The following is a 25,588-nucleotide window of genomic DNA, read 5'->3' as shown; positions in this document are numbered from 1 at the left end:
TTTTATTTCGAGTTCCCTCCCCTAATATGACTTGGCAATTCAGAAGCAGAGGTAATGGTACTTTTGAAGCAAGTTATGTAGCCAATTTACTTGGTTTCATTCGTTACGTTGTATCTACTGACGTATCCCTTTTGGATTAACGCAATTTATTGTGATTGGTTCAATGAACTCCAGGCCCTTCCCCCTACAACAGGGGGCGTAGCGTGAGAAGGGAGGCCTGTCATATCTACATATTATTTCTTTTCTGTAAGCAGTTACCAAGTGCATTGGTAAAGTTCCGTTAAAGCGATTGTAAACTATACCGATATATTTTTACGCATTGGTTTCGCCGTTTTTTCTTAGAATGGCCTGCAAAAAAGTGGGTACTACACTGGGCCGTGCATTATGGCAAAACGGTAGCAGGACACCACCTCTTTCAAGATCTTCGAAAATTAGAAACTTTTCAACAAGCAGGGAATTGAAAAGTGGAGAGAAGAAATGTAAAGATCAAAGCTGTGAATCAAATTGTAGGTCTGCAGCGATGCCTTTACCTGCCGCTTGCTCCTCTACACCTGCCGCTCAAAGACATCAAGTTGGGGGCAAGAAGGGTCCGGAGGAGCCGTTGACAGTGTCTGGACGATCGTACTCCTCCACCGCCCCAAAAGCAGATCATAGGACATACTTATGGGCACGTTATAATGAGATGAAACGGCTTGTGCACGGTAAGTAGTAGACTGACCTCACAGTTGTCCTTTGTCATAAAACCCCCCCACCCCCCAAACGTACTGCAAATTGAGAAATCATGTGACTAAACTGAATAAAAATAAGAAACTATACTATGAAACAAAGATGAATGATAGTAAAAAGCTTTGAAGCACCTTAAATGAAATGTTGGGCAAGAAGGCATACTCAGCTCCATCATTCATTGAATCAGATGGCTCATTCATCACAAAACCCACTGATATTGCCAATTACTTTAATGATTTTTTCATTGGCAAGATTAGCAAACTTATGCATGACATGCATGCTACAAACGCTGACACTACACGTCCAAGTATAACTGATCAAATTATGAAAGCGTTGTAATTTTGAATTCTGTAAAGTGAGTGTGAAAGAGGTGAAAAAAGTGTCTATCAACAATGACACGCCACCGGGGTCTGACAATTTAGATGGAAAATTACTGAGGATTATAGCGGACAATATTGCCACTCCTATTTGCCATATCTTCAATCTAAGCCTACTAGAAAGTGTGTGCCCTCAGGCCTGGAGGGAAGCAAAAGTAATTCTGCTACCCAAGAATAGTAAAGCCCCCTTTATTGGCTCAAATAGCCGTCCAATCAGCCTGTTACCAACCCTTAGTAAACTTTTGGAAAACATTGTGTTTGACCAGATACAATGCTATTTTACTGTAAACAAATTGACAACAGTCTTTCAGCATGCTTATAGGGAAGGACATTCAACAAGCACGGCACTTAACCAAATTACTGATGATTGGCCTAGAGAAATTGATGATGAAAAGATTGTGGGAGCTGTTTTGTTAGACTTCAGTGTGGCTTTTGACATTATCAATCATAGGCTGCTGATGGAAAAATGTATGTGTTATGGCTTTACACCCCCTGCTATATTGTGGATAAAGAGTTACCTGTCTAACAGAACACAGAGGGTGTTCTTTAATGGAAGCCTCTCCAACATAATCCAGGTAGAATCAGGAATTCCCCATGCCACTGGCTTTGAGTGAAGCCAGTGTGTCTATGTATGCGGATGACTCAACACTATAAGTTAGTCCTAAATATTTAAAAAACTAAAAGCATTGTATTTAGGACAAATCATTCACTAAACCCTAAACCTCAACTAAATCTTGTAATAAATCATGTGGAAATTGAGCAAATGGAGGTGACTAAACCGCTTGGAGTAACCCTGGATTGTAAACTGTCATGGTCAAAACATATTGACACAACAGTAGCTAAGATGGGGAGAAGTCTGTCAATAATAAAGCGCTGCTCTGCCTTTTTAACAACACTATCAACAAGGCAGGTCCTACAGGCCCTAGTTTTGTTGCACCTGGTCTACTGTTCAGTTGTGTGGTCAGGTGCCACAAAGAGGGACCTCGGAAAATTACAATTGACTCAGAACAGGGCAGCACGTGTGGCCCTTGGGTGTACATGGAGAGCTAACATTAATAATATGCATGTAGATCTCTCATGACTAAAAGTGGAGGAGAGATTGACTTCATCACTACTTGTTTTTGTAAGAAGTGCTGACATGCTGATTGCACCAAGGTGTCTGTTTAAACTACTAGCACACAGCTCGGACACTCATGCATACCCACAAGACATGGGACTAAAGGTCTCTTCACAATCCCCAAGTCAAGAACAGACTATGGGAGGCGTACAGTACTACATAGAGCCATGGCTACATGGAACTCTATTCCACATCTGGTAACTCATGCAAGCAGTAGAATCAGATTTAAAAAACAGATAAAAATACACTTTATGGAACAGCGGGGACTGTGAAGAGACACACACAGGCACAGACACACATGCACATGATAAGACACGCACTCTACACACGTACACATGGATGTTGTATTGTAGACATGTGATAGTAGAGTAGTGGCCTGAGGGCACACACTTAATGTGTTGTGAAAAGTGTTATGAAATGTAATGTCATGTAACTGCCTTGGCAGCAGTTAATGGGGTTCCTTAATAAATACAAAATACAAATACTCTCAATGTGGGCCGGGTAAACTTCAAAGGATTCCCATCATTTGTGATGTGCATACACTTATAGTGATGGGTGCTGATGGGGAGTGGTTCAGTATTACTCCCCATCAGCTACTGATGTGAGTCTTGTCATGTCCTGGTTGAAGACATTACTGTATGCACAGGGATTGAATGAGTTCATCCTCTTCTAGACCAGTGCTGTAACAGTTCATCCCTTCCCTAGGTTTGAAAGTGGGTCAAACATGACAGCTGGATGGCAAGCCTGTCATTGGTATTTTCTGAGAAAATGAAAGTGAACCAAATTGTTGTAACCAACATACTCTGTAATTCTACAGGCTAAATTTAAAAAACAAGCTCAGGACCAATCCCAAACCCCTACAGGACAGGTAATGGTCTCTGACTCACTCTTTCTTTCTCATTTACCCACTAGCCATATGATTGCATATTCTGATTCATTATCTGGTCCTTCTTTAGATTGTCATCATTATTTCAGCACACAAATATAAAGACATAAGAAGGATCATACTTGATAATGTAGGTAGAGGCAAAGTTAGAGGAGAGATACAGACTTGAGAATGAGGTTTCAAGCTAGATATGGTACATCTATCACATTGAAGGCCAGCTGCTGTCACTCCTCTCTCATCTAAAAGGTCATGGCCCACTTATCTGTCATAAACAGCTCAAAATGAAACATGGTACCGTCGTCATATTCCAGGGATTTAGTGACAGATTGGGAAACTGTTGGTGAGTCTGTGTGTTTGCTGTGTGGCTGTTATGATTGCTCTGGAAGAACAGGGTTGTAAACACGCAGAGAGCAATACAAAAATATACACTAACCATGTTTCCATAAACTTTTTTGCGAGTTAAGTACAGGCCTGATTGAAAAAACATTTTTCAAAAACGTTCCAAATGTCGACAAAACAAAGTACACTAGACAAGGTGGGCTTTTTTTGTGTCGGTAAAATGAATTCTGCGAGAAATGTCAGTGGAAACGCTTTTATGTGCAAATATTGATATAATAACCATCATATCGAAGTAAACTTGGAGTCACACTATGACATGTTGTGTGGTCCTCCCAAAGCATGCAGTTTATTAGGCTAGAGATTAAATAAATGATGATGAACTTCACAAGGTGGGGAAAGTGCACGGTGATGAGCTTGATGTTCCTTTCCAATAAATATCGAGGATCTTATTCTGATTACATGATAATCAATGCTTGGCTGCAGCTTGACAAATAATAATAATCTCGCTCTTTTATCCATAATAATAATCTCATCATGTAGGCTATATGTGCGTTCTAGCCAACAAATCGCAGATAGCGCTGTTGGCTAGAGCGCACGTGCCAATACCAGAGTGGGCACACTCGCTATATAACGCAAAACATTTTTGTGAGAAAAACATATTTTATTCGGTACATAGGAATTTAACCTCAAAAGGTATTTGTATGTGCACTGGGCCTAGATCATCACGCACAGTCTTTTATCTGCAACGTGTCAATTTGATGGAAACATCTCTGGTGGGAAAATGCGCATATGGTTTTTATGCAGATTTGAGAATATTCGCATGAAAATCAGGGATTTTTCTCAACTTTTAGGTCCAGTGATCTAGTTTATAAACACATTCTGCTATTTGTTTTTTTGTGTGTGCAAAAGTTAATTTGCCTCTAAATCCTGTTCGGTATTTCAAATGTCAAACCCTCTATGATTTCCCTGTAATCCTGTTGTTGCTTGCCTCACTAAACTCAGTGCTTTGCTTCAGGTACAGTGCACTCCTGCTGTACAACTGGAAGCACCTAAAAAAGATTAGTACTTAACATTGAAGTCCCTAAATGGTATCAAATCAAAAATCAAATCACATTGTATTTGTCACATGGCTGAATACAACAGGAGTAGACCTTACAGTGAAATGCTTACTTACAAGCCCTTAACCAACAATGCAGTTTTAAGAAAAATAAGTGTTATGAAAGTATTTACTAAATAAACTGAAGTAAAATAAATATATATATATATATATATATAATAATAATAATAATAATAATAATAATTAAAGAGCAACAATAAAATAACAGTAATGAGGCTATATGCAGGGGGTACTGGTACAGAGTCAATGTGCGGGGGCACAGGTTAAACGAGGTAATTGAGGTAATATGTAGATGTAGGTAGAGGTAAAGTGACTATGCATAGATAATAAACAGAGACTAGCATCAGCTGTTCAGGAGTCTTATAAAGCTGTTGTTATGTCCATTATGTTGTCTCTCTATTATGTCTCTGTGCTGTCTCTTTCCAGACCTGATCCCACCAAGTGTGTGTAACCTGCTCAACTCCTCCACTATCTACGCCAACAACGAGGTCAGCCTAGCGGAGGTGGACATCTATGGGTTTGACTATGACTACACCCTGGCCCTCTACTCCGATACCCTCAACACTATGATCTACAACACTGCCCGAGACTTCCTCATCGAGCACTTCAAGGTGTTTGTGCTCTAACTAACCCGCCAATAGACTAGCACATACTGTATATTCAGTACTCCTGATAATTCCATGTGTGAGTACAGTTGTGGACCATTCTAATCTGATAATCTTCTGCTGTTGTTTGACAGTACCCTGAAGGTATCCGCAAATATGACTACATCCCCAACTTTGCTGCACGGGGTCTTCACTATGATATTCAAAAGGTAAACCCCATAAAGCAGTTCTTCCCCTCTTTTAAACATCCAATCTCAAGGTACAGTGGGTTTACAGTACTGTACGTTTTGTCCTCCCCCAGGGCCTCCTGATGAAGATAGATGCTTTCCATTACATTCAGCTGGGGACTGTGTATCGGTGAGTTCTGTTTATGGGGTAGGTGAATAACACTGCAATGTCAGTCAGTGTACTAAAACTGTGTTGACCCTATAGGGGGCTGAACCCAGTTCCAGATGAGGAGGTCCTGAGGCTCTATGGGGGGACGCACCATGTCCCCCTGCACCAGGTCAGCGGCTTCTATGGAAAGGTCAGTCACTGTGTCCTTGAAGAATACATTACCTCCAGAGTTGCCTGTTAAAATATTCACACTGAGTGCATTAACAGGATCAAGGTATTTTGTTTTAATCTGCTGCCAACAGTTATGAGGAGAGGTCCTACTTAAAATGACATTACTTTTATGTAAGCATTGTAAGCTCAACTTTTGTCACCACATTACCCTTTTAGCAACTGACAAGCAACATTTCACTAATCAAGTAAAAGAGCTCATCTGCAACAGGATGTTATCGTTAAAGCCTTTTTGTAGTTTGTTTGTAATTACAGGTTATTATTGGACAAATCTTAATAAATCTCTAGATGTGGTCTGACAGTCTGACTGTGGCATGGTAGTGTTTGTTAATCTGGTTCAGTCTGTAGGGCCAGGGGCTTTGATGTTTTCACACAGGTTCACATTCTTCTACGTCTATTGAATGCAGCACTGTGGAGGGAGCACACCATGCCTCCCCTGCCTTATAATCTTCCATCACAAACATACGCCCACTACTCACAATCCTCTAGGTCTGGCACTGGGCTCTCTGTCTTCATAAATTAGGGATTAGCTCTGTGTACAGGCCTCGCTCCCTGTGGACACTGGTTTATTTTTTCCTCCTTGGAAAGAAACTGGTTCTAAACATGGTGCCTCATTTGAGCTAGAATTATTGGGTGGTAATATAGTGTTTATACATACAGTGCTATGAAAAAGTATTTGCCCCCTTTCTAATTTTCTCTACTTTTGCATATTTGTGATGCTGAATGTTATCAGATCTTCAACCAAAACCTAATATTAGATAAAGGGAACATAAGTGAACAAATAACACAACAATTACATATTTATTTCATTTATTTCATAAACAAAGTTATGCAACACCCAATTTCCCTGTGTGAAAAAGTAATTGCCCCCTTACACTCAATAACTGGTTGTGCCACCTTTAGCTGCAATGACTCCAACCAAATGCTTCCTGTAGTTGTTGATCAGTCTCTCACGTCGCTGTGGAGGGATTTTGGCCCACTCTTCCATGCAGAACTCCACCATGCTTGACCTTTGGTATGATGTTCTTACTGTGACCACATGGTTCCAGTAATGCCTGGTGAAAACCAAACGCTGCATTCCACAGTAAGAACATCATACCAAAGGTCAAGCATGGTGGTGGTGGTGTGATGGTTTGGGGATGCTTTGCTGCCTCAGGACCTGGACGACTTGCCTTAATAGAAGGAACCATGAATTCTGCTCTGTATCAGAGAATTCTACAGGAGAATGTCAGACCATCCGTCTGTGAGCTGAAGCTGAAGCGCAGCTGGGTCATGCAGCAAGACAATGATCCAAAACACACAATCAAGTCTACATGAAAATTGCTAAAAAGCAACAAATTGAAAGTTTTGGAATGGCCTAGTCAAAGTCCAGACCTAATCCCAATTGAGATGTTGTGGCAGGACTTGAAATGAGCAGTTCATGCTTGAAAACCCACACGTCACTGAGTTAAAGCAGTTCTGCATGGAAGAGTGGGCCAAAATTCCTCCACAGCGACGTGAGAGACTGATCAACAACTACAGGAAGCATTTGGTTGGAGTCATTGCAGCTAAAGGTGGCACAACCAGTTATTGAGTGTAAGGGGGCAATTACTTTTTCACACAGAGGAATTGGGTGTTGCATAACTTTGTTTATGAAATAAATATGTAATTGTTGTGTTATTTGTTCACTTATGTTCCATTTATCTAATATTAGGTTTTGGTTGAAGATCTGATAACATTCAGTATCACAAATATGCAAAAGTAGAGAAAATTAGAAAGGGGGCAAATACTTTTTCATAGCACTGTAAGTATTTTATGTCCATTTTGTAACCGCATTTCTCTAATCACACCCAATTTAGAGTCATGGTAATACTGTATCTTTTTTATAAGCATACAATAAGCAGCTGATTTATCATCCATAGGGACCCAAGGTTAAGCAGTTCATGGACATCTTCTCCATCCCAGAGATGACCCTCCTGGCTGTGGCCAATGATTTCTTCATCTCCAATGACATCGAGTACGATCCTGAGCACCTCTACAAAGACGTTTCAGTGAGTGTCTCAGCACACTCTCATGCCATTTCTCACCTTGTGTAATGTTCTTTCCCTCCGTCTTGCTGGTTTTCCAAACCCTCTGCCAGGTTCATTTGACCGTTTGAGCACAGTGGGGATTTCCAGCACCAGGTTCAGATGTCTGTCCTCCTCCTAGAGAGTTTGCCAGGGATTCAGACATGTGCACTAATGAACAATAGCTGTTCTCATTCCACACTGGGGTCAAAGGGTTTAGATTACTGTTTGGCCTTTTCAGATTCACTTTGTCTGCCAGAAGAAACAGAAGTGATCGAGCTCTGACTTTATCCTCCCTCGTCCTTTTTGTAACCAAGCTCTTCTGCCTGTTAGACTGGGTCGGAGTAGAGAGTGTGAGATTCAAAACCTGAATATATGCAGTATAAGCATGTTGAATTTATCATTATCTATAGGTACATACTGTAACTGAATGTAATTAAATGTATGTGCACTTATTATTTGCGCTCCCTAAAGGCATAATGGAAACATTTATGTTTTTATTGATGTTTTTATTCTCAGGAAGCCATTGGAATGGTTCACATCAACGGCGACATGTATAAATGGATCATGCAAGATCTGGGTGAGCATTGTTGGATTCTGTTTGTGGTGTCTAGTCAAATACCTTATTTTCAGAAGCCTGCAGAATGTAAAGGTTTGACATGTTGTTGTTGTTGTTAATGTTGTTACATGTTCCCTTCATTTTCCATCCATAGAGAAGTACATTCTGGGAGGGGATGAGACTTATGCTGTTCTGCATCGCCTGGTCAGCCACGGGAAGAAACTGTTCCTCATCACCAACAGCCCCTTCAGCTTTGTGTGAGTGTCCATCTGAGGATGAAGACCCATGGTCATGTTGGTTTGAATGACGTATTGATTGGTTGGTAAATTGACCATAATTACAATGGATCGTGGAAGAGGATGAGTCATTCTCCTAATGTCAATTACTTGTTTTCATGATTACCCAACATGATTGACAGAGGAAGCACAAACACTAACGTATCATTCAGTCAGAACAGTATTGATGAATGGGAAGAGTAGGCAGAAGCACAGTATATTTTGGTGAATGGAATGAGCAACAGCTCTGTTGCTTTCTCTGTAAGACTGGTCCAATCCACAGGAGGTTAGTGGCACCTTAATTGGGGAGCATGGGCTCGTGGTAATGGCTGAAGTGGAATGAGTGGAATGGTATCAAATACATCAAACACCTGGTTTCCATGTGTTTGATGCCATTCCATTCGCTCTGTTCCAACCATTATTATGAGCTGTGCTCCCCTCAGCAGCCTCTTGTGGTCCAGTCACTCTCTGATATCTCTGATTGTAGGGATAAAGGCATGAGGTACATGGTTGGGAAGGACTGGAGGGACTTCTTTGACGTGGTCATTGTTCAGGCAGACAAACCACACTTCTTCAATGACTGTGTCAAGTGAGTATGGAGTGTTCTTGTGGACCAGGTTGTCATGTGTTTTTGGGACCATATTCAATTTGCTCTCCAATGTTGCCCCTCTTACAGACCATTTAGACGCCTGGATGGAAATGGTGACCTCCAGTGGGACAAAATAAACAGTCTGGACAAAGGACAGATCTACAAACAAGTGTGTACACCTTCAATATTAAACTACAATGCTTATGACCTCATCTCCCCCTGAACAGAATACTGAGGCCTTTAGTTTGTGTTTCAGGGGAACCTGTACGACTTCCTGAGGCTGACAGGCTGGAGAGGGTCCAGTGTGCTCTACTTTGGAGACCACCTCTACAGTGACTTGGCTGTGAGTGACTATTTTATCTCACTATGATTGAAAAATATGGGTTGGTTACAAAATCGAAGGACCATTCAAATAGATAGAAAACTCAGGTGCTGGTTTCCAGGTCGGTAGTAACCACTACATCAATGTCCATCCAGAACAATGAGGAGATAGTATTTCCAGTTTAGGGGTTTTTAATGGACAGACAGGATCCACACACACACACACAGGTCTGACCACTCTTGAAACTGACAGATTGTGGTTCTGTAAGGGCGATAATAAAAACGTAGGCATATTTTCCTGCTGCATGGCTAGAGTCTATCTACCTACTAAACAGGCTAATGGGCCAGTACATAAACAACAGCAATACAGAAATGTCTACATAATATAAACACCATGAGCGATTTACATGTATAACAAAGGAAATGGCCTATCATCACAAATGACAAATGCTAACAAATGGCTAATGCTACTAGGCATGCTAACATACTAATGCATTCTTAATGTAGATGCTAAAGCTAGCGCTAATGCTAGCGGGAGCGCGAGCTAGCTAATAAGCTCATCATAAATGGCAAAATACAACAGGCAATAGGCTTAGCTCCAAAACCAACTGGACATAAAGATCTTAAGGCACTTACATTTTAGATACATGCATAATAAAATGTCAGACAGCAAGGACATTGTCCACAAGAGGAAAAAGGTGGCAGAAGGGAAAAAGGTGGTGCTTGTCAGGATGGAAAGCAATGTTATCTAAATTCATTAACCTGAAGTCTTGGCAATAGATGCTGCTGATTGGCTAATATAAGAATGACTGGCGTGACCTTGGCCAAAAACAAAACTAAAGGTGGTTAGGGTCTGAAAACTGCCTGACTAAACTAGCCAGAAGGGAGTGCTACAAAGCTGGCCGTTTTTTACAGCCGCCACCAAATGTGTTGAACGAATTTGCTTTAACTGACAGGCCAGCTAAGGGTCAGTAGCTTCTTGAGGAAGGGCGGACAGCTGGATAAGCCGAGCGACAGGACTGAAGTAGGTTCTGTCCTTGACTTGGATCTCCGCTGTCCTCACTTTCCCGTCTGCTTCAGGGATAACTGACTTGACAGTTCCAATTTGCCAGAGCGCTCTAGGAGACTGATTGTCCATGATCATCACAACGAGCCCCACTGCAAGGTCTTCCTTATCCCTGTGCCACTTTTGGCAGGCTGGAAGTGCAGGTAAGTAGTTCCATGTGAAGCAGTGACAGAAATTATTATCTAGAACCTGGCTGTGTCTCCATCTATTGCGACTGAGCAGTTTGGACTCTGGGTAGTGACGAGTCTGGCCGCCTCATGAGAAGAGAGTTATGAGTGAATGGATCCGGAACCGCAAAGTCAGAGGACACATATCCCAAGGGCTTGGAGTTCAAGATCCCTTCTATTTCAAATCAAATCACATTTTATTTGCCACATGCGCCGAATACTACAGGTGTAGACATTACAGTGAAATGCTTACTTACAAGCCCTTAACCAACAATGCAGTTTTTTAAAGAAAAATGTTAAATAAAAAATGTTAATTAAGAAAAAAATAAAATAAAAGCTAAAGAGCAGCAGTAAAATAAAATAGCTGTAGGGAGGCTATATACAGGGGGGTACCGGTACAGAGTCAATGTGCGGGGGCACCGACTAGTCGAGGTAATTGAGGTCATATGTACTGTTACGTTCCCCAGTTTCTATGTTGTGGTTTGTGTATTTACATGTAGGTATTTCAGGAAATGGGTTCCTGAAATTCCCCAACAAGCAGCTGATTGATTTGAAAAACATTGATGATTGGAGAGCTGACACCGCGCCCTCGTCAGGACGCAGCTGTCTCCAATTTACCAACTCCTCCTGAAGCTATATAAGCCCTAGTTGCTCAGAAAAGGCAGAAAAGGGGAACCAGAATTGCTGAGAGTTACAGCATGTTGGTTGTATGCTAAGAGTTTGGTATGTACTGTGTTGTTGTTGCTCTGAGAACCAATTGTAATGTTTTGTGTTAGTTTGTGGCTCAGAGTTTCTTTAATGTCCTGAGTTAGTTTTTTCTCAGGTTTTGTTGTAAACCAGTTTGTGCTATTTTTGTTTCATTTGTTCCCAAGGGGGAAGGGGAAGGCACCTAGGGAGTGATAGGCAAGAGGCCCGCGGGCATACATTACCCGTAGAAGTTGACTGTCTATGCACACTAGGAAAGACCTGGGCGGACCATCCCTTGTATTTTGGTTAGTGCACCAGGTGGTGCTAGTTAAGTAAGTAGTGGGTAGGCAGGTAAGGTAGGAGAGGGGGCTTTGATATTTACTTTCTTTGCTTTGGTTCCGTCCAGCCCCTTTACCCCAAACGTACCGTGCGAAGGAATAAATTCCCTGTTAACGGTATTCTCTGCCTTTTGTCATCCTTACTCACACCTACAGTCCCATACTTCTTTCACACCACGGAGAGTTGAGTTGTAGCAGGGTGTTGCGTTCCCTCTTCCGAGAGGCGTGCGTAACATAATGGGGGCTCGTCCGGGATGTCATTAAACCCACCGGACCCTGCTGCACTGAGCTCTCTGAGTTGTGATTGAGGTGTGATGGTAGGTTGTGAGTTTGGGTGACTTGTTTAGTTTGTGTGTATTCAGGAGGCTGCTGTATACAAGATGGCTGCCTCAGCCATCTCCAAGTTCATTGAAGCGCCCTCTGTTGATAGTTTGGTGAGGTTTCGGAAAACAGATCTTTTCGCTATTGCTCACCATTATGAAATTGTTGTCCCTGAGAAAGCCCTAAAGGCGGAGCTTTTGGTGCTAGTCAGGGAGGGTTTAATGAGAGAGCGAATTCTCTCATTTCAAGATAAGGAGCGGGAGGCTTCAGGAGAGGAGACGGGTAGACCTTCCGATGCCAAGTCGGAGGACAGGACGGAGGAAGGAGTTGCTCGTACCCCCTTTACATTGCCCCGATTCGATCCTTTATATTCTGCTTCAGGTCGTTCAAGCGGGACCGCTAGGCTAAAGGTGAGGCTGGCCCGGTTAGAAATTGAGCAAAAAGATAAAGAGAGACAGATGCAGTTTGAACTTGAAATAAGGAAAATGGAAATTGAAAAGGAAAAGGAGGTGAGAATCCGACAACTGGAGCTAGACGCTGGCTTCAGTGCGACTCCACAAACTGCTTATCATCAAGCCCACTTTGATGTAAGTAAAAATATAGCGTTAGTCCCTCCATTCCGAGAGTCGGAAGTTGATTCCTATTTCTTTGCTTTTGAGCGTGTGGCCGCTGCGCTACATTGGCCATGCGAGGTTTGACTGCTCCTGTTACAATGTAAATTGTCTGGGAAAGCCCAGGAAGTAGTATCTGCTCTCTCCCTGGAAGACAGTTTACAGTATGATACAGTTAAAACTACCGTGTTGCGGGCTTATGAGTTGGTGCCTGAAGCTTATAGACAGCGCTTCAGGAACCACAAAAAAACATCTCACTGTACTTTTGTTGAGTTTGCAAGGGACAAAGAGTCTCTGTTTAATCGCTGGTGTTCAGCCAGCAAAGCTAACACCTTTGCTGACATTCGGGAGTTGATGCTGTTAGAGGATTTTAAAAGCAACCTCCCTGATAGAATTATAGTTCATTTAAATGAACAGAAAGTGGTGACATTGGCCCAGGCAGCAGTGTTAGCAGATGAGTACGCTTTGACACACAAGACTGTCTTTGGTGCGCCTCGTTTTGAAGACCGAACGATTACATCATCAGTGCCTCGTTCAGGTCGCTTTTCCTCTGACAACCCTAAGCCTTTTCATGAAAACCGTGAATGTTTTTACTGTCACCAAAAGGGTCATGTGATTGCGGACTGCCTGGTTTTGAAAAATAAACCGAAACAGTCCCGGTCACCGTCCCCAAAAATGAAAAGTATGGGTTTAGTCAAGTCTTTGGCTCGTCCGTTGGTGATGTGGACACCAAGGAACTTGAAGCTCTCAACCTGTTCCACTACAGCCCCGTCGATGAGAATGGGGGTGTGCTCAGTCCTCTTTTTTTTCCTGTAGTCCACAATCATCTCCTTTGTCTTGATCACGTTGAGGGAGAGGTTGTTATCCTGGCACCACACGGCCAGGTCTCTGACCTCCTCCCTATAGGCTGTCTCATCGTTGTCGGTGATCAGGCCTACCACTGTTGTGTCGTCGGAAAACTTAATGATGGTGTTGTAGTCGTGCCTGGCCATGCAGTCATGGGTGAACAGGGAGTACAGGAGGGGACTGCGCACGCACCCCTGAGGGGCCCCCGTGTTGAGGATCAGTGTGGCAGACGTGTTGTTACCTACCCTTACCACCTGGGGGCGGCCCGCCAGGAAGTCCAGAATCCAGTTGCAGAGGGAGGTGTTTAGTCCCAGGATCCTTAGCTTAGTGATGAGCTTTGAGGGCACTATGGTGTTGAACGCTCAGCTGTAGTCAATGAATAGCATTCTCCAATACAAGGTGAGTAATCGCTGTCCTGATATCCAGAAGCTCTTTTTGGTCATAAGAGACGGTGGCAGAAACATTATGTACAAAATAAATTACAAATAATGCGAAAAAACACACATAATAGCCGGCGCCATCCTGCAGCTGATTTTGATTAGGACAGTCCTCAGCACCTCTTTGGAGATGGTCTGCACGCCAAGGGTGGTTTGCAGGGCAGTCTTGATGGATATAATCTCCCTCTTCCAACATCCTCCAAAGTAAGGCATACTTGGTGGGTTGAAGGCGAAGTAAATCTTTTGACTGGCCAACTGTTCCTGGAGCTGTGGGTGGAGAGCCGTGAAGGAGTCTTGTAGTTCTTGCTCTCCTCCCTTGAAATGTGTTCCTCGATTGGACAAGATCTCAAAGGGCTTTCCTCTGTGAGTGATGAAGCATCTCAAAACCATCAGGAACGAATCGGTATCTATGTTCGACAGTAGATCCATGTGTACAGCCCAGGTGGTCATGCACTTAAAGATGATGCCCCATCTCTTTTAATTTCTTCGGCCAATCTTGATAACATACGGTCCAAAGCAGTCCACACCTGTTGTATAGAACGTGGGCTTGTGGAACCGCAGTTGGGCTGGAGGCAGGTCAGCCGTCCTAGGTATATCTGGCTGGCCTCGCCATGCTGGAAGCGACAGATAGCTGCCCTCCCCTCAGAATCCAGATCCCTCAACGTAACTCGGCAAACACCCTCTCTGGGCTCGGGTACCGCAGCTGCTCGTCATATTTCTTGATTAGTAGCCTTGTGACCAGATCACATCTCCGAAAGCGACCTCCAACACAGATCAGTCCAGTGTCATTGTCGTACTCCGGGGCCAGAGTCACCAGACGGCTGCTCGGAGGTACTGACTTTACCTGCCTCTAGTAGGGAAAGGTCTTCTGGGAAGCTCTGACTGGGCATTTATTTATTTTATTTTATTTCACCTTTATTTAACCAGGTAGGCCAGTTGAGAACAAGTTCTCATTTACAACTGCGACCTGGCCAAGATAAAGCAAAGCAGTGCAATAAAAACAACAACAACACAGAGTTACACATGGGATAAACAAAACATACAGTCAATAACACAATAGAAAATCTATATACAGTGTGTGCAAATGTAGTAAGTTATGGAGGTAAGGCAATAAATAGGCCATAGTGCAAAATCATTACAATTTAGTATTAACACTAGAGTGATAGATGTGCAGAAGATGATGTGCAAATAGAGATACTGGCATGCAAATTAGCAAAATAAAGAACAATATGGGGATGAGGTAGTTGGGTGGGCTAATTACAGATGGGCTGTGTACAGGTGCAGTGATCGGTAAGCTGCTCTGACAACTGATGCTTAAAGTTAGTGAGGGAGATAAGAGTCTCCAGCTTCAGAGATTTTTGCAGTTCGTTCCAGTCATTAGCAGCAGAGAACTGGAAGGAATGGCGGCCAAAGGAGGTGTTGGCTTTGGGGATGACCAGTGAGATATACCTGCTGGAGCACATACTACGGGTGGGTGTTGCTATGGTGACCAATGAGCTAAGATAAGGCGGGGATTTGCCTAGCAGTGATTTATAGATGACCTGGAGCCAGTGGGTTTGGCGACGAATATGTAGTGAGGGCCAGCCAACGAGAGCGTACAGGTCACAATGGTGGGTAGTATATGGGGTTTTGGTGACAAAACGGATGGCACTGTGATAGACTACATCCAATTTGCTGAGTAGACTGTTGGTGGCTATTTTGTCTGAGAACATGTCTGAGAACTTTGAGTTAGGCTTGCTTGAAGTTGTCGGCTGAGGATCTGTTGGCACTACTGGCCGCCTCGTGTAGCGACTGCACTGTGGCTTCCACTAGCTCCTGAAAAGTGTCTTTACTGGGAAACAGAGAGAGACAACTTAGTGTCCGCTGACAGGAGTCCACAGAAAGTAGGCTTCCGCAGCACAAGAATGGAGGACCTTGACTCCAATGATTATGTTCTGAGAGCTGATACAGTGTCTTGCCGCGTGTGATATCATCAGCTGGATTGCTCTCCGTGTCCACGTAATGCCAGGTCTGTGGATCCGTGAGCTCCTGTATTTCTGCGAGTCTTGTGCCTACAAATACTTTGTACCTGCAGGAGTCTGACTGGAGCCAGGTTAAGACTGTTGTAGAATCCGACCAGTATGTGATGTCATGGATCTCCAGGGTGAGTTCTCTTCTGAGGGCCACGGCCAGCTGGGCACCGATGAGTGCAGCGCAGAGCTCGTGTCTTGGCATCGACTGTTGCTGTTTTGGAGCCACTCTTGATCTTGCTGCAAGGAATGCCACCTAGACTCGCCTATTGGCATCTTCAGTGCGGAGGTACGCGACAGCACCGTACGCACGCTCTGAGACATCACTGAAGACATGGACACTTCTTGTACTGGCTGGGAGGTCCATGTTGATGCTGACGTGACACCTTGGCAGTGTGACCTGAGACAGCTGTGGAAGTTTGTTCTCCCTAGTAAGCCATGCTTGGAGAAGATCTTCAGGTACATCTGGGTCATCCCAACCCCTTTTCTTGTCTCAGAGCCTCTGGACCCCGACCTTGGCCTGTGTTGTGTATGGTAAAGGTCTTCTGAAATTGACCTTGGGCTTTCCCAACTGGACCCGATATGCAGAAATACTGTGAGCAAGTGACACAGGGAGCAGGGAGGAGGGAGGAAGAGACGAGAGACAGAAACCAACCAAGCCAGCTCGCGCTATAGTAGACCAATAGCTGCCATAGCTAGGTTATTTATCATCAAATATGATTGTACCTGTCTTGACTGAATCAAACCGGGAGAAACTAGTTAAACTAGCTAACGTTAGCTAGTTAGGCTAATTGAGGCGGCAGTGAATGCGCTTTCTCAATCTACAGTTACAAATAACAACAACAGAATGTTAAGTAGCAGCCTACCTGTTGGCTCTTGGTCATTGTAGCCTATCCTTCTGTTACGCGGAGTGGAACAGGGGAACCCAAGAGCAGACTCAGACGAGGAGACTGGGATGAAGTAACCAAGGTATTTATTGAGACACAGGGGGGAGATGGAGTGCAGGTTTTATTTTTATTTTTTATTTCACCTTTATTTAACCAGGTAAGCCAGTTGAGAACAGGTTCTCATTTACAACTGCGACCTGGCCAAGATAAAGCAAAGTAGTGCAATAAAAACAACACAGAGTTACATATGGGGTAAAAAACATAAAGTCAAAAATACAACAGAAAATATATATACAGTGTGTGCAAATGTAGCAAGTTATGGAGGTAAGGCAATAAATAGGCTATAGTGCAGAATAATTACAATAGTATTAACACTGGAATGCTAGATGTGCAAGAGATTAGGAGAAACTGCTGGAAACCAGGTGCGGAGGCTGCGGCTGGAGCGAGGGAGGTTGAGACAGGGTGAGCAGGTCCGGAGGGGAATCCAAGGCAGTAGTAGAGTGGGGAATCCAGGACAGAGTAGCAGGATGACGAGACGTGGAACTGGAGACAGGGACCAGAGTCAGAGCGGGCAGAACTGTAGCGGAGAGGAAAACAGCGTCAGTCAAGGAAAACAGGCTAACAGGATCTGAATAGTAACAAACGGCTAGAACCGTAGACTGACTGAGCAGAGATTACGATCTGGCAGTGTGGAAGTGGCAGGACTGAGTATTTGTAGAGGTCTTGATTATGGAACAGGTTGCAGCTGGTGGGGATCTGCTCTGACTCCAGCACACCTGTCTCCGCCCACACAATCACACACACACACACAGAGAGAGAGAGAGAGGGAGAGAGTACTGGGGGAGTGGCGGCAGGTCAAGGAGACACAGGATGCGTTGCAGGAGCAGATGTGACACCTTCTCCTTTAACTTTACATTCCGTCATTTTAATTTAATCTTCCATTGATAAGCCTAGATATCTCCTAACTTTTGCCTCACACAGAGGCTCTATGACTGTAGCCTATTGCCGCTTTGATGACTTATGATTGGCCAGCAACAACAACAAGCTACACACGCCACGCTACACTCTCGAGAAAAGCAAGAGCAGCAGAATTAATAATAACATTTCTCTCTCTCTCTCTCTCTCTCTCTCTCTCTCTCTCTCTCTCTCTCTCTCTCTCTCTCTCTCTCTCTCTCTCTCTCTCTCTCTCTTCTACTGCAGCTGTCGCGTTTGGATCTGTACGGGCCCTTCCAGACAAGTCAGTTAAAATTATACATACCCTAGACCCGTGACAATCATATCAGATCTGACCCAAGTGCTCTCTGCTGGCGCCTTTGTGCTGGCAGTCTTTGTAGCATTCGTGTTAGCGTTCTTGGTAGCGGAAGTGCTAGCGTTGACCTCATGGAGAATTTCAAGATGTTTCTTCTTGCACTTAGACTTGAGAGTACACTGAGCTGCTTGATGTTCGCGGCCATACTCCCAACATCTCTGATTTGTCTTGATCCAGGATTCTTTCTGTTCTTTGGAAAGGAGCTGGAAGCTGGTGCGCTGATTCATATAGTGCTGTATGGTGTTGCAGAACAGGCAGTACTTCTTTGGCTTCTCCCATGACCTTTCCTCCGGAGACTGGTTCTGTGCAGGCTTCGGCTTTGTCCTTTCTCTGCTCACCTCCGTGGAGGATGCAGGTGGTCTTGGGGAAAGACTTGTCTTTACGCTGATCTCTGCGTGAGCCAGGGTGGTCCCTGACTTGGTCGCCGCTGAATTGCGTGCCATCTTCTTGCACTCTCACCTCGTACTCGAGCCACTCTGCCAGGTGAAATGTGCCGGGTTGGAATGTGTGTCTTGATTGGGTTCACACATCTCTTGAAGCTGGCTCTTAGGTCATGTGGCAACTTAGCTAAGAGACGGGTTACGTGTGAGCCACACTTAAGTTCTGTTCGTTCATTATTCCCTAACTGATCCAACACGCCAACCAAGGCAAGCACCCTCAGAGCGTTAACACCCACTGTCCATTAATCCTGCGATACGTTGGAGGGCAAGCTGGTGGGGCTGGCCATACAGTTCTGTGAGGGACTCCAAGGTGTTGTTGTATGGGTACGTGCTGTTGTTGTAGGAGTCTGCAATTAGCAAAGCCTCTTCCAACTTTAGGTGGTCAACCAGTATCTGAAACTTGAAGGGCTCTGTTGCATCTACAGGCAGCACATTGTCGAAGGCAAACTCCTGTGGGTCTTCTTTGACGAAGTTGGGGATGTTAGGAGTTGGTCCCGGTAGGTGCGCTCCCAGTTGGGCGGAGAAGGTATGTTGTAACGGACAGGTGCGTGCCGAACAATGGTCAGGTGAGTAGTCACGGTGGTGACGATCAGGTGAGGGCTGATGACAGCAATCAGGTGATGACTGGTCTGGGTTGGGGAGCTCTCTGATCCTGAGTTCTTCAATGAGCTGTTCAATCTTATCACAGTGCCTTTGTGACCACAGTGTGTCCTCTCTGGTTGTCACCAGCTATGCCCGCTCAAATCAAATCAAATCAAATGTTATTGGCCACATGCGCCAAATACAACAGGTGTAGACATTACAGTGAAATGCTTACTTACAGCCCTTAACCAACAGTGCATTTATTTTTTTATAAAAAAGTAAAATACAACAACAACAAAAAAGTGTTGAGAAAAAAAGAGCAGAAGTAAAATAAAATAACAGTAGGGAGGCTATATATACAGGGGGGTACCGGTGTAGAGTCAATGTGCGGGGGCACCAGCTAGTTGAGGTAGTTGAAGTAATATGTACATGTGGGTAGAGTTAAAGTTACTATGCATAAATAATTAACAGAGTAGCAGCAGCGTAAAAAGATGGGGTGGGGGGGGCAGTGCAAATAGTCCGGGTAGCCATGATTAGCTGTTCAGGAGTGTTATGGCTTGGGGGTAGAAGCTGTTGAGAAGTCTTTTGGACCTAGACTTGGCACTCCGGTACCTCTTGCCGTGCGGTAGCAGAGAGAACAGTCTATGACTAGGGTGGCTGGAGTCTTTGACAATTTTGGGGGCCTTCCTCTGACACCGCCTGGTATAGAGGTCCTTGATGGCAGGAAGCTTGGCCCCAGTTATGTACTGGGCCGTACGCACTACCCTCTGTAGTGCCTTGCGGTCGGAGGCCGAGCAGTTGCCATACCAGGCGGTGATGCAACCAGTCAGGATGCTCTCGATGGTGCAGCTGTAGAATCTTTTGAGGATCTGAGGACCCATGCCAAATCTTTTCAGTCTCCTGAGGGGGAATAGGCTTTGTCGTGCCCTCTTCACGACTGTCTTGGTTTGTTTGGACCATGATAGTTTGTTGGTGATGTGGACACCAAGGAACTTGAAGCTCTCAACCTGTTCCACTTCATGCTGACGTTGATCTTGATGACCTCTAGTCGGGGTGCACCTGCTGTGGGGTGCCGGTGAGTTGGCAACCGATGAGGATGAGGCTCCATCCTCAATGCTGCGGGGCAGCCTGGGTGGTGAATTGAACTGCTGGATACTCATTGAAGCGAATGAAGTTAGCTCTTCCTAATAGCTTCATTATCTCATGTCTCAACTTGTCACTTTCCTCTCCAATTAGCTTCAGGCACGTTGTGAGTGTTCTGGAAGAAGAGCGGGTGCTATTCTCATCTTTTGCAGGAGGTTAACTGCTGCTGGTCTGGTTGTGAGAGAAAGTAATTCCTCCCATAGCGACCTCTGCTCGTGGTCCCTCGTTGGAGTGATCTGTATGGTGTTCTCTGCCTTGACTCGTAGCTTACCTCATAGTCGACTAGACGATTTGGGGGGCGAGTCTGACGGCGGGGACGAACCATTACTTGTGGAAGATCTTCTCTGGCGACTGGCATCCTTGGGCTTTAGCAGTTATTGCGTCCGGCTCATAAAGACCATATTTTTCTATGATGAGAATGATAAACTAGGAACCAATATACTACACACATAATGAACTCCTATGAACCCAATTATAACAATTATTAAATGTATGTTCATGCTGCCTGCTGAGAGGTGAAACTCAAGACAGAAGCTCACTCTTTGGTGAACAAAAGAGACTATTCTATTGTATTACATTCTTTCAGTCACTAATTAAACCTTGGTATATGTTTACTGTCCTTTACATGGTATTCTCCCTCTTCAAGGATCTGATGCTGCGTCATGGGTGGCGTACGGGAGCCATAGTGCCTGAGCTGGATCTGGAGACCAAGGTGGTGAACACAGAGCAGTACGCCCAGAGCCTCACATGGCTTCAGGCCCTCACAGGCCTGCTGGAACGCATGCAGGTACACTCCTCTGGGGAATAGACATTGGCATGTTTTCCCTTCTCCCCACATTAACATACATACAAGATCTCTTTGAATTCATTATTTGATAAGGAGCTGTATCTGTACATCTTAAGTATGATTGTCAAGTTTTTCCCATACAGTAGCTGACTCTTGTCATGTCCTTTTGTAGATGCATCGGGATTCACAGTCTAGGGAGGTTCTGCAGGATTGGCTGAAGGAGAGAGAGGAGCTCAGGTTGGTCCCATGGAGTTAGTGGTACTGATTGAGTACCTTTTACTCTGGACAGTGATTAGGATATCACATCTGCAGAGCCTGAAAATAGCTCACTTTTATTTTTATTATCTCTTCCTCTCTTGTCCCTTTTTATTACAGACTAAGAACAAAGAACCTCTTCAACCCCCAGTTCGGCAGCATCTTCCGCACCTGTCACAACCCCACCTACTTCTCCCGCCGCCTGTGTCGCTTCTCAGACGTCTACATGGCCTCCATCAGCTGTCTGCTGAACTACGACCTCTCCTACACCTTCTACCCCCGACGCACCCCTCTGCAGCATGAGGCGCCCCTGTGGATGGACCAGCTCTGCACTGGCTGCATGAAGACCCCCTTCCTAGAGGAGATGGCCCACATCCGCTGAGACAACAATGGGTTCTCAGAGCTGGGTTCTCAACATGGACATTTAAAAAACAGCCCACTAGGGGGCACTGTAGATCAGTATTATTCAGAGAATAAGCTTAGGTTATTGCTCTTACTGTAAGTGAACACTGTGAGTAGTATCATGGCATATATAGGAGTTACTCTCTGGCAGACCTGATGTAAGTTAACTAATCATAGACATGAAGGAATATGTTTGCACTTTATAAACCTTAAACACCCTTCACTGTACATGTTATTAGTTATTAACTAATGGGTAACACCCATCCCTGTGAGACTGGCACACAATACAGCTGGTTGCATTTGATGACCGGCATGCAAAGACTGATGGAGCATGTGCCCATCATGGGCACTGTCTGTTCTATGGAGAAGACATAGCTAGTAATGTATGTTGTTCATTATGTGTGTTTAAAATACTGTAAAACCTGTTTTTGTACCTGTATGCATTCAATAGAATATATGACCAAATTGAAACATATTTGTCACTGATCTAACTTTTTTCATTTGTCATGATGTTGCATGTATTGCCTATGGATTGTTGACTGTCCATAAAAATTGAATTATGCATTGTAAGAACAGTTAGATAATGAAAACGAAATGTATAAATAAAGAAATGTGTATGAACCTTTGAGGTAGGCATCTATTCGAATGGGTTAGAGCTTTCCCCAAGTCTACCACTTCATCAGCTATCACATATGCTAGGTCTAGTCTACTTACTATCATGAAAGCACTTTGTCAGGAAATGTTTCCTAATGCATTTCTACATTTCATTTCACGGCTGTCATCTGCCAGGACTTCGAGAAAAATAAACGGTTCGACTGCCAAGAGCTGGCATATGTTCTTGAAGCTCTTAGTATAATATAAGATGACGGCAGAGGCTATTTTGTACTTTTTTCTTCAAAATGATCTCATTGGCTGTTGATTGCACGTCGCTAGGCAGCACCTCATCACCAGCGTAAGGGTACCAGTGCCACTTCAGCTGCGCACGAGACAGACCAAGCAAGCTCGCAAACTCCAGGCTGCCACTCCTGTCAAAGAAAGAGGTAAGCACCAAAACACGCATGTTTCATACTTATTTAAAGCTTTATTGCGTATTGAATCTGGTTTAGGATACATGCTCGTTTGAGAGTGTTTTTGTATTTAAGACGTGCATGGAGTGAGAATTTGAAAGTGAACATGTTTGAACATTGAAATAGTTTTGTTATTTGCGACATTTCTTTTTCAGTTGTTTTCACTTGTTTCTATAGAACGCTAGAACATTTCCAGAGAACCCATGGAGCCAAGTTGTATTCGCGTAGCCACTAACTATCATGCTATTTCTAATACCCAGGGTAGGTATTGTAGCAAAGGTGAATGGGAGTCGCAGTTCTTTGAATATGTTCTGCCACAGAGGAGAAAGCTAGGAGAAAGATACATGTTATACCTGAATTTAAAGGTACTACATGTAACAATTAAACTCTATTGTTGTCAAATTGACAAGGGCCAGCAAATATTTTGTTGCCAAATTTACTGGTCCGTTGTTGAGTTGACAACAAGAGATTTGTTGGCCCCAGGCAATCTGACAACAAGAGCAGGTCTGTTGAGCAATAAGAAGGCTGCACCATTAGAATGCAATTTGGTGTGGGCCAAAATATTTTTTGGGGTAAAATATTGTGAAACACTATCATTCCACTATTACTGTAGATGCATTAATGACATTTTCTGAAATTACAATGCAAAAATGTTGCATATAGCATTAGTGTCCGAGGAATGTAAACAACAACTTGATGAAAACACATACATCAGGGTGTGGTTTAGGAGGTTGCCTGCTGCCTGCCAGTAAACCAATATAAGGAGCTGTCACTTAGAGACAAAACAGAACTCTCAATAGCAGAAGCATTTTCTTCCCTAATTGAATTCCCCAAGACTCTTTCTGTAGTTTCCCAGCTGGTGTATATGTCAGAATGTGTTGTTCACATTAGCCTTTTAATTGTGTCCCATGTCGGTTAAATTGTTTTTGACTGTAGCAGCATGTTATGCATAGGTCATCTCCTCTGTCATGTATGATGTATTGATTGATATTCTCCTTGTCTCAGCTGTTCTAAGGGAATTGACCCGGTCATAGAGCTGACAGGGCCTGTACATCATGGAACTAAACCGGCCTATAGCCCATTCGTCATATTCACCTCCTATAGCATAGGCGATTCTAGGATTTGAAGACATTTTGGGCTTAGCCCAAAGCCAGTAGGGGGGACCGGGGGCATCCTCCCCCGGCAAAAAAATAAGAATTTCAACTGCTAAATGCATGAATTTGGTGCACTTTGAAATTAACATTGAGAGATTAGATATTTTTCAGGTAACTTGCACCTGCCACAGCAGATACTGCCAGTGCTCAATTACAGTAGCTACTGTGGGTCTGTCTACTCTGGAACACTCTCTACTCGGGAACACATACATCTACAGTGTATTGCCAAAAACCTCCATACCACTCAACAACTTCAAACATAGACTGACCTGTCCAATGAGCCAAACTGTTTAAAGAATTCCACAGTACCCAAACACCCTCTCTCTCAGGCTGCAGGTAGCCTGGCAGGTAGTAGCGTTGAGCCATTAGCCGAAAGGTTGCTGGATCAAATCCCCAAGCTGACAAGGTAAAAATCTGTCGTTCTGCCTCTGAGCAAGGCAGTTAACCCACTGTTCCCCGTGGGCTGATGATGTCGATTAGAGGGGTTGGGTTAAATGACGAGGACACATTTCAGTTGAATGCATTCAGTTGTACAACTGACTAGATAACCCCCTTTCAAGCGCACACACACAATGTGCAGTAATTATAATCCATAGAGCAGCTTTAAGTGACACAGTCTACTGTGTGATCACTCATACTCTGCCTCGCTCCATCACTTTCTCTATGTTGTCTGTTGCTGTCCCTCCTGTCTACCTTCTTCTGTTGCTGTCTCTTGTCTACCCTCTTCTCTCGTCTTGCCCTGTTTGTAAAAAGTGTAAAAGTAAACAATTGTTTTAAAAGTAATTCTAAAGGCTTTTTCACCTCAACTGTAAATTATTTGTAAACCATGTTTTACTTTTTCACTGTCTGTATTTCACCTGTTATAATTTGTGCAAATAAATCAAACTAAATAGAATCTATAGAGCAGCTTGAAGTGATACAGTCTACCGTGTGCTCAACCCACCTCTGTTCTCTCTCCATCTCTTCTGCCACTTTCTCTGTGTCTTGTCTGTTGCTGTCTCAGGTTCTTGTTTGTTACTATCTCTTTTGTCTATTCTCTTCTGTTATGGCCTGTTCTGTTCTTCTCGTGTCTCTCTCCACCATATCCTATTCTTCTGTTGCTGTCTCTGTGTCTTGTCTGGTGTGTCTCTCTCCATCACCTATTCTTCTGTTCCGGTCTCTGTTTCTTGTCTGGTCTTATCTGGTGTGTCTCTCCATCATATCCTACTCTTCTGTTGCTATCTCTGTGTCTTGTCTGGTGTCTCTCCATCATCTACTCTTCTGTTGCTGTCTCTGTGTGTTGTCTGGTGTGCCTCTTTAGTTTTTCAGTCCAAAACAGTCAAGAGGATACTGGGTAGCTTAACTTGTTTTGGGCCTGTGTCTGGGTCACCTAAATCATCCTCATCCCTAGCAGTTGCCCCTGGCTGCTGCTGTTCTAAGTGCTCCACTGTCCTGCTGTTCTCATCTGTCCTCCTCCTTGGCTCTTCTTCAAGGTAGCAAGGTAGAGGTACAACATGTCATTAGTTAGTTTTAAAGGGCGACTGCACTTCCTGATTTGGCTTCGTTTTAGATTTGGTTCAT

The 25,588-nt window shown here is 43.9% G+C and overlaps 1 protein-coding gene across 1 annotated transcript; it reads left to right on the top strand.

Annotated features, from left to right (window-relative positions):
• Positions 1-231: 231 nt before the first annotated feature.
• Positions 232-22,430, top strand: LOC311149760 (5'-nucleotidase domain-containing protein 2-like). The gene is made up of 14 exons (XM_084186979.1): positions 232-701; positions 4,989-5,173; positions 5,302-5,376; positions 5,469-5,524; positions 5,600-5,693; positions 7,633-7,761; positions 8,296-8,356; positions 8,490-8,592; positions 9,098-9,199; positions 9,287-9,368; positions 9,456-9,542; positions 21,010-21,150; positions 21,323-21,387; positions 21,526-22,430. The coding sequence occupies exons 1-14, from the start codon at positions 344-346 to the stop codon at positions 21,785-21,787; spliced, it is 1,800 nt and encodes a 599-aa protein (XP_084043105.1). The 5' UTR covers positions 232-343; the 3' UTR covers positions 21,788-22,430.
• Positions 22,431-25,588: the final 3,158 nt, after the last annotated feature.

Source organism: Coregonus lavaretus (genome assembly GCF_964263955.1).
Source record: "Coregonus lavaretus genome assembly, chromosome: 22".
Lineage (NCBI taxonomy): Eukaryota > Metazoa > Chordata > Actinopteri > Salmoniformes > Salmonidae > Coregonus > Coregonus lavaretus.
Note: the sequence above shows the minus strand (reverse complement) of the source record. Positions and strands in the feature narration are given on the sequence as shown.

Bases quoted from the DNA above. Each gene is read 5' to 3' on its own strand.
- LOC311149760 (XM_084186979.1), top strand. From the start codon at position 344: ATGGCCTGCAAAAAAGTGGGTACTACACTGGGCCGTGCATTATGGCAA. The intron at 5,174-5,301 runs GTGTTTGTGCTC...GTTGTTTGACAG, and splicing joins TCCTCATCGAGCACTTCAAG to TACCCTGAAGGTATCCGCAA. The intron at 5,377-5,468 runs GTAAACCCCATA...GTCCTCCCCCAG, and splicing joins TTCACTATGATATTCAAAAG to GGCCTCCTGATGAAGATAGA.